Source organism: Diprion similis, chromosome 1, assembly GCF_021155765.1.
Source record: "Diprion similis isolate iyDipSimi1 chromosome 1, iyDipSimi1.1, whole genome shotgun sequence".
Taxonomy (NCBI): domain Eukaryota; kingdom Metazoa; phylum Arthropoda; class Insecta; order Hymenoptera; family Diprionidae; genus Diprion; species Diprion similis.
This window is the reverse complement of record NC_060105.1, coordinates 10,090,213-10,104,847: the sequence shown is the minus strand read 5'-3', so window position 1 is coordinate 10,104,847 and position 14,635 is coordinate 10,090,213. Positions and strand designations below refer to the sequence as shown.

The 14,635-nt window shown below is 39.8% G+C and overlaps 1 protein-coding gene across 4 annotated transcripts in view; it reads left to right on the top strand.

The window, feature by feature from the left end:
- Positions 1–12,995, top strand: part of LOC124410409 — a 110,561-nt gene extending 97,566 nt beyond the window's left edge. For all 4 annotated transcript variants that reach the window (XM_046888766.1, XM_046888772.1, XM_046888757.1 and 1 more), the window contains 8 exons: positions 170–978; positions 1,145–1,236; positions 2,407–3,017; positions 3,946–4,189; positions 5,292–5,537; positions 5,632–5,803; positions 6,866–7,171; positions 12,857–12,995. In XM_046888766.1, coding sequence (XP_046744722.1) covers positions 170–978; positions 1,145–1,236; positions 2,407–3,017; positions 3,946–4,189; positions 5,292–5,537; positions 5,632–5,803; positions 6,866–7,139 — 2,448 coding nt within the window. In that variant the 3' untranslated portion in view covers positions 7,140–7,171; positions 12,857–12,995. The remainder of the gene's footprint in view (positions 1–169; positions 979–1,144; positions 1,237–2,406; positions 3,018–3,945; positions 4,190–5,291; positions 5,538–5,631; positions 5,804–6,865; positions 7,172–12,856) is intronic.
- Positions 12,996–14,635: the final 1,640 nt, after the last annotated feature.

The following is a 14,635-nucleotide window of genomic DNA, read 5'->3' as shown; positions in this document are numbered from 1 at the left end:
GGTTTTGAACCATTTCAATCTGTCCGAGTCACGTGGTAGTTCCGACGGAGCGATGGCAGCCGTGCAGGTAATTGACTAATTAAGAACACATTCGCGGTTCAGCTAGCGAGGTGCGAATTTCCTCCTTGCATGGGCGTCGCGGTAAACGGTGCACCTTTCAATTTCCCAGGAACATGGTTGCGGTGATTACTTCCTCCTCGAACACTACGTGCCAGAATCGCTGGTGCTGAGTAGGGAGCAGATAAAGTCCGAGCTTTCGGGAAGCACTGAGGCGTTACGGGCCCAGCTGCATCAGGCCCACAGAGAGAGATTCGGCCTGGACACAAACAAGGCTGAAGAGACGTTCATCGAGTACGCCCAATCGCTCGCCGACTATGGCGCCCACTACTACATCGCAACCGTGGACATCAAGGAACTTGGGAAGGTCCTGGCCCAGCAAATGGGTCCGGAAATCACCGCCGGGAAGGAGCAACGAAAAGGGGACGCTGGCGTCTACACTGAGACCGAGAACATCTACGATATGGAGAAGTCAGGTGATGATCCGATTTACGGAAAGATCGATTTCCCCAGCGAAGACGTCCTCAGGATACCCTATTCGGACGAGCAGAAGATCGGGATAAATGAGGAACTTTACGCCGTCCCGAGGCCCCGGGCTTCTTCAACAACGCGAAGGACCGAGCAGAACAACAACATCAGCAAGAACAATAAAATTAACAACGTCAATAGCAGTAATGGCAATAACCACGGCAGCGGGATCAACAAGGCCAAGAAGTCCAACGAGAGCGGCGTTTGGCTGGCCATTCACGCCGATGGACTCAAGCTCTTCGACAGGGGCGGTAGTCCTAGGGAAAAAGTCGAACTAGCCAGGTTTAAGTGGCGCGATATTCAGACTCTAAGTTACAGCAAGAGTTGTCTCATCGTTCACACGAAGCTTAACGGGAAACGGTGCAAGTTCAAGCTCAGGATGGATCATAGGAAGTAAGTAGAACGTTGTCAGTCATGATTGCTGGAGGAAACGAATGTTGACCTTGGTATCGACGTAATTAGTCGGTCACAGTTGATACGTTACGTAGTTAGGTATAAAATCATGAAGCTACTTTTGTTCATCCTATATGTTTGTTCGTTTTTCTTCATTAATTTTCAGAAGCTACTTCGCTTTCAAGCTGACCTCTCTTCACCATCAATTCTTCCTTAAATTTAGGGCTGAGCTCACCTCACTCCAAGGTCTTGCGGCGGGTACGTATCCTTTATATCCTATTTAAAGTTGAATATAAGGGAGTGTCCATAAATTGTGGCGAAGCTTCTGGGGTGAGAAAGGCCACGGAGGCAGGTGTTTCGCGTAAAGTTTTTGCAGTTCAACCATTTTGATTGTTTTTGAAAGGGGCTGGTAATCTACGCACTTAAAAAAAGCATGTTTTGCTCTTTATCATCGATGCTATACGAATCAAATTTTCATGCGATATATCGTGTGTATTATATATTCTTCATGATTAAAAGGTAACGAATTAATTTTTTGGAAATTCAACCACGAATACAGAGGAAAGAATATCAGTAATCTGTTTTTTTTACCCTTGAATATAATAGAAAACTTTTGTATAAGAAAGGGGAAAAGAGATTGTGGAAATATTAATACTTGGCTCGAACAAATCTGACACAGTTTATGGACAGATTCAAATGTAGAAGCTTTAGTCCAATTTTAGAAAAATTACTCTGTGTATAAATAAACGCACAGCATAGAATTACGAAATAAAAGAGTATCTTCTATTTATACGATATGAAACGAGGAATTTTTTAAACAGGTTGTACCCTATTAAATCGAAGCTAACTTATTGTAGCTTCTTCGTTGTTTCTTTACTTATTTTAACTTTAACGATTATTCGAATTTTTTGAAACTTACTTGTTTTCATTTATACCAATGAAATTGTGACTTTTACGCTGCCTTATGCTTCTTCCACAGTAACAGTGCTATTTGTTCTTCCGTAGTAAGCTCAATTCGGGCGATTAAAAAAGAATTTTATACTATTTTTTTTTTTGGAAATTTATAATTTTCATCTACACATTCGTTTTCTAAAAATCTTTGTAGACTTAAAATTTAATCGGTGCCGGTGCGCAAATACGTGTGATAAAAATAATCATGTACAGGCTTTTTTTCTTCGATGACAAATGGTGGTGCTATAACCTGAGGGGGAGACTCAAATGCACCCTTTTAACGTCACATAAGAATGGAATCCTTGTAAATGGAAATGGATAATTTTTCCAAGACTCAAAATGGTCCCCAAAGTGTCAACGAAATCACATACAAACCTTTTTCTTCGGGAACATCTGACATTGCGTAGCTTCGTATTGAATATTGTCTCTCCGGGAACATAATCGACGACTAACATCTCATTATTCGGGTTTGTTCAGAGTTTGGGGTGCCGTTGACTATGGAGCCGAATTCCCCGCTCCCAAAATCGAAACCGGATAACGGAAAGAACAAAATATCGATTGCCGAAGCGACGAAGAAGCAGGAGAGCCAAAAGTTCTCGATGCAGCTTGAGGAGTACCAGAACAAGGAGAACGAAAACCCTCAGAAGAAGAGTCAGCCTGTCGTCCCGGAGCCGATTCGTTATACGCCCGAAGAAGATGCACTTTATGCTCAGGTGCACGCGCGTCTCGAGCCCGAAGGAGCTTCGAGGGACACCGAAGACGAGTCTGATCGCGGATTGATCGGTCCTCGGCATCACTTCAATCCCAAGAATCTCGCCCAGGCCGAAACCTACAGGGAAGAGGACAAGCTCTACGCCTACGCGAAGGTTGGCCCGCCCGGGCGGATCGGGCAACCCGGAGCCCTGTCGAAGCCCTTCTCCTCCGACGCTATTGACCTCATTGTCCGAAGCCCGGATAAACCCGAGGACATATACGCAGCCATAAATAAGACCGGGCAATCTAAAAAGTTCAAGTTCCCTGTGCCCGAGGAAGTCTGGGATGTCACTGACGTCACCGACGTTACTGACGTCAAAAAAACCTCACAGCAGGTAAGGGACTTTTTGTTTTTTAAGGATTTAAATCGATAATTCGATCAAATCGGATCGGATAGAACGTCAACAATTCAGTATATTGGTCAAACCAACAAAACGGCTGCTTTTTGAAAGGTCCTGACAGATTATCGCGGGATTATAACGGATCGTCAGACGATTCTATGAAACTTTGCAAAATTAAAGTTAACAATTATGCATAAGTTGACTTGATCGTACTGCGGTATTGGCATATTGTTTAAGAATGAGAAAATTGATGCCATCTTGGAGTTTATACTTTTCAGACTTATTTTAGTTCATATGAAAACTGTTTTATAAATTCTTCTCTTTATTCTTATGTCTGCATCGTTTCACTTCTAATACATTTTGCCCGAAAAAAGACTGCCTAATGAAATTGCCTCAAAATTTCTCGGACATTTGAATCGGTCACTATTTTGACCTGTTGCATCCATTTCACGGATGATAACATGCTTTTTGAAGTTGTTGTTTAAATGCAATCTAACGCTATGCGAAATTGATGAAACTGTCTGTTAAAAGCAGAGATTAACAATTACTATTTTACTATAAGTGACCGAAAATGGGAAAATTTTGTAACGATGAGAAAATTTAGCGTGAAATAGAGATGATCGATCCATTGTTTTGAATGTGTGTCTGATTACAAGGTTGAAGTTAGTAACTTTATCGTAATGAAACATCGGGGAAAAAATGACTAATTTCATAATTTTACAATGATTTTTAAGGAAGTAAGATCAGACAATTCCAAAATTACGAAATCATCGTTTTTCCTCAGATGAATCGTTACGATAACGTTACCACCTTCAATACGATCAACGATTAGGATATCCAAGGAAAACAGTGTTCGTGAACAAGTTTACGGCGAAATTCCGCACTTGGAACTTGCCATACTTCAGTGCAGTTTTTTGCGCAGGTAAAGACGTCCAGCCTTCCAAACTACGGAACGCCAAGACAGATGACCGGCTTCCGGTCGCCGAGTCTTCCCCGTAGACTTGGGGTGAAAATGGGGACCAGGGCTATCTACAGCAGTCTTCAACGGGATCCCAACCTTGCCGACGTTACCAGTGACTTGGAGTCGTTATCGCTTAAGTCGGACACAACGTCGTCTGCTCAGTCGGCATCCGCTGACTCACCGCTACCGGAGGCATACGTACTCAGTGAGTATATGTCGATCTGATTCTTAAGAAGACGTTGTATTACCCCTTATCGACCACCCTTACCAACCGGGTAAAACGGCACTAAATTTGACTATTATGGGAGAATAAATGAAAATTAGTCTTTTTTATGCGAGAACAATAGTTTCAGTTTAAGTTTGTTAGCGTTATTTTTTTGTTTCAACATTTGTATTCTGTATTTTATATGGAATTCTAGCTGCAACGTTTTTGGGCCCAATGTAGGAGTTTGGGTAGTTAATGTTTTGAGAGAACTGATGGATCTGTTTACTTGTAGAAATGAAGTATTTGATGGTTGAAAGTGTGTTGAAATCACGCGGAAACGATGATCAAAGTGTGCGATTTCCGGAGTTTTTGGGAATTTTGTGAAATGCATGTCGTGTTGACTTACAAAAATTATGTGATTACTGTTTGAGTCAATTTGTAGAACAAAATATTTACCGAACGCTTAGCCAGCCCTTCATTAGCGATGAGCTGTTGATATATTCTGTAGTTTGATTAGAAAAGTGTTTAGTTTTGCGGATCAATCTCTCAAGTGTACAAACGTCACAGCTTCTACATAATTTTTATCTGTGACTCATCTCAACTTATACTATCATCAATTATTTTGTTTTACTGGATGTTTGGATTCATTTTAGTGTTAATTGAGAAGTGACATAATAATAATTTGTTTAAATCTCCTCAAATGTTTATAACAACAATCATTATTACTTTACAGTTGAAATGGTAAACATTTTAGATCAATATCTTAAATTTAAATGCTTAGCTAATTTTTTTTAAATTGTAGAGTTCTATTCAAGCATTCTTTACATTACTACAAAATATTCTTCGCGTTTTATAGATCCAACTTATCACTTTGAAAATCTACACATCTTTACATCTATGCTATTTCATATTCTACAGTCTACTCTGACAATAAGAATCACTTCCAAGTGAGTGATCGGTGAAGTTCTGCACGCTTACTTTTCACATCCGTTTTCCTTTATCCGTTTATTCGTTTTCTCCTATCCCACTTAACCATAACCCCCTCCCGATATATATCGCCGTCCACGTCTTATCTCAGATCTTATTTCTCATGCACGAACAGACGCGGATATCAGATCGGACGACGAAACTTTCCGGGTTCCCATTGACGAGACGATGTCCGCCTCGCTTATGGCCAGGCTGGACGAACTGTCCTTTGCCGAGGAGCGAATCCTCCACTCGATACAGCTCGAACGAGGCCATGGGGGTAGCATAGGGCTCCAGGTCACCGAGGGCAATGATGGCGGCGTCTACGTCCAGGCGGTTTCCGTTGGAGGGTCTGCGGACATGGCCGGAAACGTGAACAAAGGTTTGTGTTAATTACGCAGAAGACTCGTCATCGATGTCGTGGACAGCTGTTGGTTAGGCCTCGTAAAATCATGAGTTTTCTTTCTGTCCCGAAGGAGATCGAATTGTTGCCATAAACGGGCAGAGCCTCCTCAGTCTCCGCTATGAAGAGGCCTTGAAGATGCTCCAGAGTTCCGCGGAGACGGTGGATCTTGTTTTATCGCAGATCGTTTCCCGCGGAAATCCAGATTCTCATCGACGTGGACCAATTGAGAACAATTATTTGCAGTAAGGAAAAGTGCATTCTTTGTATTCACTTCATCCACCTTCAGGATCTTACTTTGATTTTACGTATGGTTTGTCATTTTTGTTCTTCTATTTTTTTGCCTCTCACGTATCGGAGTCTGATTAGAGCCAAACATCGTAGAAAACATTGATGGTTTTTAAAAGTCCACGATTAGAATTTCACAGTTGGACTGTAGAATTTGAAAATAACTGCACCATATACGGTGGAACCTCAGTGACACGTTTCGCACTTGTACGTTTTTCTTGCTTGTACATTAAATTTTTTTGGTTTCTGAAAATTTCTGCCCATAAGCCACGTGGAAATATATCAGTTCTATGTTTCTTGTTTATGTGTTTTTCGCACTAGTACCGTATGTAGTCCGTTCCCTAGCGCTGTTCTCTATTCAGTTTAAATACCTTATCATAGCTGATTTTTGAGTCGAATCTATATATATTGCTATCTCGAACACGTTTTAACAAGTTCAAGTCACCGCCTCATCAACGGAAAGATGATCTTTACTTACCGATCATGGAGAACATTCTGGATCAAAATAACTTTGTCCCATTTTCGATGTGCTGCCATTTCAAATGCACTATTCCGATATCTTGAAATGTGATAGTGTAGCTTAGAAGTACAAATATAAGTCATAAATGTGAAAAAGAATCAGAAAAAAGAAATGTTTTTGGAGAATTACTGTTTTAGCAGACAAAGGTACGAGTCAGAATGATCCAGTGTGTTCTCCAAGGGTGCGCGCTGCGATGAGATGCTCTAATTGATAATATTAGTCGATTTCGATAGGGTGAATGAAATGACAAAATGTTACCTATAAACTACTAAAACTACTAAAAAATTACGAATTTTTCATTTTTCAATCACGAAGGTTTGGAATATTTAGGTACTTCATTTCAACGTTGTTCTCACTTATACGGCAATATTGTCTGTACATTCCTTGAACAACGTGTAACTGAAGTTTCAATGAAGTCGAAGTTTAAGGTTTTTGACTGATCGGACGCTATTAGATGAAACTAACTTGCTCTTTTCCCAAATTATTCGTATAATTGCAGGAACATCAGGTTCGACATGGCCTCGGAACTCGACTCGACGAACGCAATGGCTACAAAGTGGTTGGGTCAGAGAACCACACACGAGGTTGGATCTGTGCAGAACACCTCAAGCGCTTACAGCAGTGCCTCGTCCAGTGCGATGGGGAATCACCGGGGTATAAACACTCACTACCTTACCGACGTCATTGGCGACGATGAACTCAACTCGGCCAGCATACTCCTCGGCATCGAGGACTTTGACCTGAGCCGTACTAGTCGCCAGGTCTTCATATAATAATTGAGACTGAACGCGTGCCGCAGCACAAGGTGAGGCTAACAAGATTTCATTTTTATCTTGTTTCTTACTTTTTTCCAATACCCCTTTGGCCAATCGTGAAAATGCTATATTTTTAACAGAGTAATTTGAAGGGAACGGGATCAACGATTTCGAAATTAACTATTTATTTTATGAATGGAAGAGACTCCTCGCGTACTGATCTCGTTATAAACACACTTATTTAGCCAAATGGACGATAAATATATTAAACAAATCTCGACTTGTCACATTCAAACTTTTCATACAATTTGCACGTCAGAGTGACAAAATTCATGGTTATATCAAGTTTTTACATGAAGTCCAAGTTTCAACACACCAATGAATCCTTTACCTATTTAACATAGATTTGAGTATGAGTTTTTTCGGTTTGAAATATCGAAAAATGCTATGACATTTTTGAAATTAGATCACATTCTGTATCAAACGTCGGAGGCTGCTTAACGATCCTTCAATTTTTTGTGTTTTAAATTATCCCTCGGTTTGAAGTCTGGAGCTCTGCCTAAGTGCTCTAAAATAGCGAATCCTAATTACTGAAGGTAATTACGCGGAGGATCCACGTGAATCGATTCACTGGCATCAAAACGTTTAGTTAGAGGTAAAAAGGTGGACGAAAAGTTAGGACAATGCGGTCTGCCCGATTGGTTGCGAGAGGTCAAAGGCAAAGGGCGACGGGAAATTCGGGGTGGAAGTTTTCTTTCATCCTATTCATCGCTGGGGACAAAGTCACCCGTCGTTAAAGACTCGACTCTGTATAATATATTAAATTCCTCCTTCAGACTGAGCTCGACAATTCTATTAGCTCAGCAACTAAGGTGACTGGCTACTCGGAGCTCACTCCCATTCGGACACGCTAATTAAATTACTTTTATCCGTTTAGTGAAGCACTGCTTCGGGCTCTCGGCTCTTCTCTTTCTTTTATCCACGCGCCATTACCTCACTGTTATCAACGGTTATCCAACATCGCGTTATTTGGGGTAAACACTTGCTATAAACGCCAAACACAACTGCGTGAATTTTTCACGTCAGATAGTCCAGTCAGTCCAGCTTTTGAGATTTTTGTCTGCAGCATTCCTTTAACGATTAAAATGTCATTTTTTTTTTTTTTTTTTTTTGTAAATAGAGATTTCAAAAATATTTTTTCGTTTTTACTTCTGGTTATAACGAAATATAAAACTGTGCCAAAATACCGTCAGGTATTATTTAAGCTTCGATCGTTCTTAAATATTACCAAAATGTTTTTTACTTCAGTGAAAATACTGACCGATTTTTCGAAGGACTGAACAATATTCATCCCTTATTTTAATCTCAGTTTTCATGAAACAATTTAAATTGTTCATCAATCGATACATACATACATACATACGAATTGATACAATTCATATCATTCCCAAGTATTTTGTAGTAATTGGGGTATAAAGTGGTGCGACATTTGTTTAAGAATTTACGAATCTGAAAAAGTAATCGGCTGGAAGATATTTTTTTAACAGTAAGCCATAGGAAACAGCAGAGTTGAGTTACTCCTCGGGGCAGTTTTTTTCCTCTTTTTTTTTCACCATGTCATAAAAATATCGTAAATCCGAGAAAACGTCTGAGACTGTCTTTTTCTTTTCTTGGCGTCGTGAAGATTCCTGTATAAGACACGGATGAAATCTTTTAAGACTACGTCGTGAGATAAGAAACATTTCGAGATATCTTTTTTGATCGCAGACCGCTCGTCAAAATTTCCCGATCCGATAACCTTGGATTTGTTTGTAATGTGAGGGGTAAACCAGTTGTCATAAGGAACGTGGATGCTCTGATCTTGCAATGCCATTATTAACCGCTGGCACGATTTTTTACGAGGCATAATTAAGTCTAGGATAAAAATTAGCTAGCAAGAAAAAAAAAAAAATTGGATGATTGGATACATTTTAACCACCCTCTAATTTTTTAAGACGTTAAGCCTGATAGGATCCGTAAGACCGAATCGATCCTCTTACAATAAACCTCTAAATTCCTTTTGAAAGCAGTATAATTTGTTCTTTTCTCCTCTTGGGGAATTTTTCCCCGCACAATGTCTGCATAGCTCAGAAAAATATTTCTGCAGAATTGAAATTCCGTCAAGGAATGTTGCACAGGTATAACAGAGGATATGACATAAGAAGTTCTGCGTGATTTTCTATCTGGTGGTAAATTTCTCTGATATGCATACGTTTTTTGGTAAATCTTGCGACTTTGTAACGACATTATGAGTATTTTTTTCCTTTGAAACGATTTTGCCAAATCTTCCAACCGTTAAACTTTTCGCGTGAAATAATTTAATTGCGATGAAATTCAGAAGAGTCACTTTTGTTCATCAATATAAAAAATTAACTGAATGTCACCAATACGTTTCTACAAATGATACATGTGCGAAAAGACCAAGCCTTTCGTACTTGCTTGTGAAATTGCAACGGCTGTAATTTCTTAACATTATCGACATCATTAAAAAAAAAAAAGGAAGAATATGTATGTAAATATTTTTACAAAACAATTCAGCCGATGAAATTATAAAATATGATCAATACAACGTATATATATTAGGGTGGCGCAAAAAAACCGACTATTTTTTTTTTTTCGAGTCACGTATGACAAAATGTTAGTTTTTGATGTTTTAAGAGCCCACTCCAGAGGACAGCTCAAAAAAAAAATTTTGAGAGGTCGCTCCAAATTTTTAAAAATGTCAAAAATCGTCAAAAAATCAAATTAAAAAATTATATTTTCAGTATTTTGTTTGATTTTTAATTCATGTCGTGGTGTATTGTTATCGATTCTTTCTTAATAAATTAAAGAAAAAAAATTTATGAAATTTTAATATGAATATTAAAAGGTCGCTCGAAAAAATCTAATGAAATGTACCAAAAAATTGAAAAAAAATTATGAGTGACCTTTCAAAATTCAAATTTTGAACTGAAACTTTCGGAAACTTATTTTTTTTTTGTCTATAACATTATACCGTACCGTTTTTATAAAAAAAAAAAAAATTAGTCGGTTCTTTTGCGCCACCCTAATATATATATATATACATGCGTTTTTTTGGTAAATTCATCAAAGAATGCAAAGACAAATAATAATCATGATTATACAAATTATAAGTTTCACGAGAAGCTTGAAGATCGGAATTAAATTTCCGTCAGCACGAATAATTGTGTCGATATCACGAAAGGAAATTGCACCTTCCTCGAGTGAATCGAAGCACGTGAGAACAGCGTCAGGAAGAGTTTGAACGCTTGTGTAATAATGACTATTGACCGCGGAGCGAACGGAAGACGAGGGGCACGCGGAGCTTTGGCGGATGTCAGTCATAGGGAATCAGTGGCAGTGTGCTCGTTGGTCGAAGCTCTCGAGTGCCATCCTGGTGCTCATATTCCGCGTCAACCGCGTGTCGGTTTATATAGATCTACGTATCAATCCTGCAGAATCCCCGATTGGCGCCTCTTACTGCTGGACACAGCATCCTGAGACCATGAAAGACAGTGAGTTGAATCATCGAGACACGTAGATCCTTCGTAAGACTTTTCGCTTCGCACACTTGTGACGTAAACAAGAGCTACGATGTGTTTTCTCCTTCAAACTGTTGACATGTTACGCTGATTTAGTGTTAGAAGATACAAATAGATTCGACTGAGATACGGAGAAAATATGTGATAGTTCATTTGTTATAAAATTCATTTCTATTTACTGCGTGTAAAAGATTTTTTTTTATTTCAAAGAGAATTTATTTGCGAATAGGTGAATTTTCATTCAGTTTGAAGTTATTTTTACATTCGCTAAGTAGGTACTAAGTGAAGCTTATGAGAGATACAATTTTAAAACAATCCTATCTTTCATTATATTTGTGTACAAAGTTGATGACGATTCATTTTTGCTAGAGTCTAGAGTCGTTATCAAAAGTTACGAAGTTGTGTGTGCTTTTATTTTCGAGATATCGAGGAGTTTAAATCTTAAAAAATGTGGAAGTATTTAAAATCCATTTTTCTATATTTGCAAAGTTGTTGTTGTTTTTTTTTTTTTTTTTTTTTTTTTTTTTTTTTTTTTTTTTTATCATAAATTTGACGGCCTTCGTAAGGTTTCCAAAGATATGCAAAGTCTCAATCAAATTCTGTGGCGTTCCGTTGATGTTTGGAACACACATGTTGAAATTTGACTGAAATACCCTAACCGTGAAATTCTGTTTGGCACTTGGGAAAAGCAATTTTTCCATAAATTCAGTATTCTTTTGCACGTGTCCCTTTAATGCAAATATCGTTCACCAGTTTTTTTATTGTTTTTTTTTTTTATAATTCATTTTTCCTTTCAAGGCAACGTTCTACTGCAGGTGAAATTATAAAAATGTGGGGAAAAGTGTTTTATTCTCATTCATCGTGAAGATATAGGAATAATAATTCTCGTTGTGCTTATCTGTATGAATACGTTAGAAATGTGTGGAAATTCAATGAGCAATAACAGTTTCGTTGCCACAGCGCTTCACTAGTAGAAGTTCTACGTATAATCGTGTGAAGAAGTATAAATATAACTCACACAATACCTATATATCATAGTATGTTTGGCTATTACGCATTGGTTCATTGAAAATGAACTGACAGGTTTACAGGGAACGATTCCATTGTCGTAAAGTCAATATTTCCGTTCGATACATTTATTTATTTATGAAATATTTTCTCGCAATAAAAGTAAATTTCAAGTATTAACAAGCCATTCACTTTTATTTATGAAAGAGTAAATCACTCTTGTAAAATGTGTACAGCAAGATAAAAATATAGAGTAAAAAAGTATGTTGGGAATTCGGGTAAAACGTTTCTGGCACGTCGGTCAATCTGAAAAAAAAAAAAAACAAACAAACAGGTATACAGTAACTGGTCACGTGAATAAATAAAAACGAATATCCTCTGTCCACACCCTGTCATTATTTTTTTCTATTCAACTTTTGTTAACGAGGCTAAATACTGAGTTCAGAGAAATATAGCTTTTATTTTATGCGAACCTCATGTTCCATATACTACAAGAAATAAATATCAAATTCGTAACTTGTAGTATAGTTTTTTTAAATTTTGAATCTTCGAACTGAACTTAAAAATCATTTACGTTCCTTTAAGGTTCAGGATAAAAAGTTTTACATGTACAAGCCCTTCAATATGTATTGCCGTGGCTTTTATGGAAATTTTAGGTGAACAAAAATCTTTGTCATAATTTCGTGTAAAATTCGTAATTTGGGAGTTATTTTATATTATGCCATCGAAATCCGGAAGACGTAATGAAAATGTCGTTCTACAAAATATTTCAGTTTACGTATCTTCTTGTTCCAAAACGCAGTGTTATAAATTTGAATTTTTGGCTTGGATATTTTGTAGCTTGCAGTTGATATGTCGAATAGAATTTTTACGAACGATAAGAATATGTTTCTAAAATTCAATCTCAAACACGCAAATGAAATTCCAAGATTACGTAAATGTAACAATTTTCTGCGTTCGTATTGCTTTCGACTTCTAAATAAAATCTCTTTCATTAATACACTATATCCAACAAAACTTACTGATTTCTCATTCCAATAAAATCTCAACTACCAGATACAAAACTACATAGAAATTTTTGTTGAAACCTGAATGGGATTAAATATTAAAAAATGATCAACTCGTTCTTCTTTCTTAAAATTTCAGACGAGCTCATCAGGTCAGCCCCGCCGATTCCACCGCGGCGAATAAAGCGTAAAACGAAGCCATTTCTCGATCCAACAGCGTGCTCTTCGTCGTCCGCAACAACTCCAGTGTTTCTATCGGAGCGCAGAGTTCGTCTTCCACCGCCGCCGCCGCCTCCTCGCGGGTCTCTTCTGCGAGGAATTCGGGAAACCCTGACCAGGTCTAGCTCGCCAGGAAACGGAGAGAAACAGCGGATCGCAGAAGCGGAAGCACGGCAGCAGCTCTCGACCTTTGGGTCTGCCCTCTGCCTTCCTCTTGCGCGAGGAAACAGTCCTAAAAAGGTCCTGGCGTCGCAAGGATCGCCGCGGCGTCGTACGAAGGACAAGGCGAAGGTCTCCCGACCTAACGAGTACCCACCGCTATTCTTCACCATCCAGGACTTCCAGGAAGTCATGGCCGACGTCGAGGGATCCTACAACAGGACGCTCAGGAACATGACGACCTTCGAGCCCACGTCGAGGCCTCGTGACATATCCTTTGGCGGTTCATCGGACGGCGGAAGTCTTCAGGAGGACCAGGTGCTCTTCAGGGTGACGACGACCAGCGTACCCTTCGAGCGATGTCGCGGATCGACGTGGGGCGAGACGGGAAATGACCCGAACCATTTCATCTTCGAGGACTACGTTGACAGGAGGCAAATCCGTAAGCCTCCCACGACCAGACTCATCCTCTTCGGCGACGACACCTTCGACCATGACGAGGAAGACGAGGAGCGCTCGACTTCCACCTGCAGTCGCACTCCGTCAAGAGTTAGATTCCTCATCGATTCGCCGGACGAAATCGACGCTGGGAAAGTCACCGAGTTCGACAGCCTCCACAACGTCGAGTCTCTTCCTCCGGACGATGTTGCACCGATTTCAGAGAGCGATCTCGTCAAGGATGAGTTCGGTGATGTTCCCTTTGACTCGATACTCTCCGTTGGTCCCTCCGAGGACTCGACCAACTCATCCAACACCGATTTTCAGACGATCCTGGTCAGGGCAGACGTCGAGAAGGTCCCGGCGGAAAGTGCTTCTCGGGATCGGGAAGACGAGACGCCGAGAAGACGGACCGATGAATCGGCTCCGGAGAATATCGGGCGGAGTTCATTCCTGATGGACATGCTGCGGGAGAGAGAGGATTCGAAAGAATGGAGCGCCTGTAAAGTCGTCGCAACGCACCCGAAGGGGTTGATTCCGGGGTGTAGAATCGACGGAGATGAGGTGCGAGCCAGTGTTGCGATCGAAGCGAAAAGTAGACTGCTTGGTGAGCTCTCGAGCAGTTTTAGTGGTATAAGATTGAAACAACGAGCCGAAGCGTTGCTCGGCAGTAATGATGAAGGAGATAAAGAGAGGGCTGGTAGTTTGAAGATTGATTTGAAGGAGGAGGAGGAGGATGCGGACGGGAGGTCGAGCGTTACGTCGAATTGCAATTTAGATAGTGTCATAGATAGTAAAGTTGTTAAATGTAATGTAAGAGAACAAGAACCAATAGAGGAGGAATCGAGGGTTGTTATACCTCGAAGCGAACCTCGAAATAGCAGCAATTACGACTGTAGTCAAAAGACTGATCAACCTATCGATATTAAATACGTTGATAATATTACCGTACGTGAGGGTGATAAGAAACAGGCGGCAGAAGAGGAGGTTCTTGAATCTGCTGAGGTGGCGAGTGAGGAGAGAAAAAATATGGCGGAGGAATACAAGGACAACGATGATGACGGTAGCAGCGACGTAACGAACAACAATAACGGAAACAAGG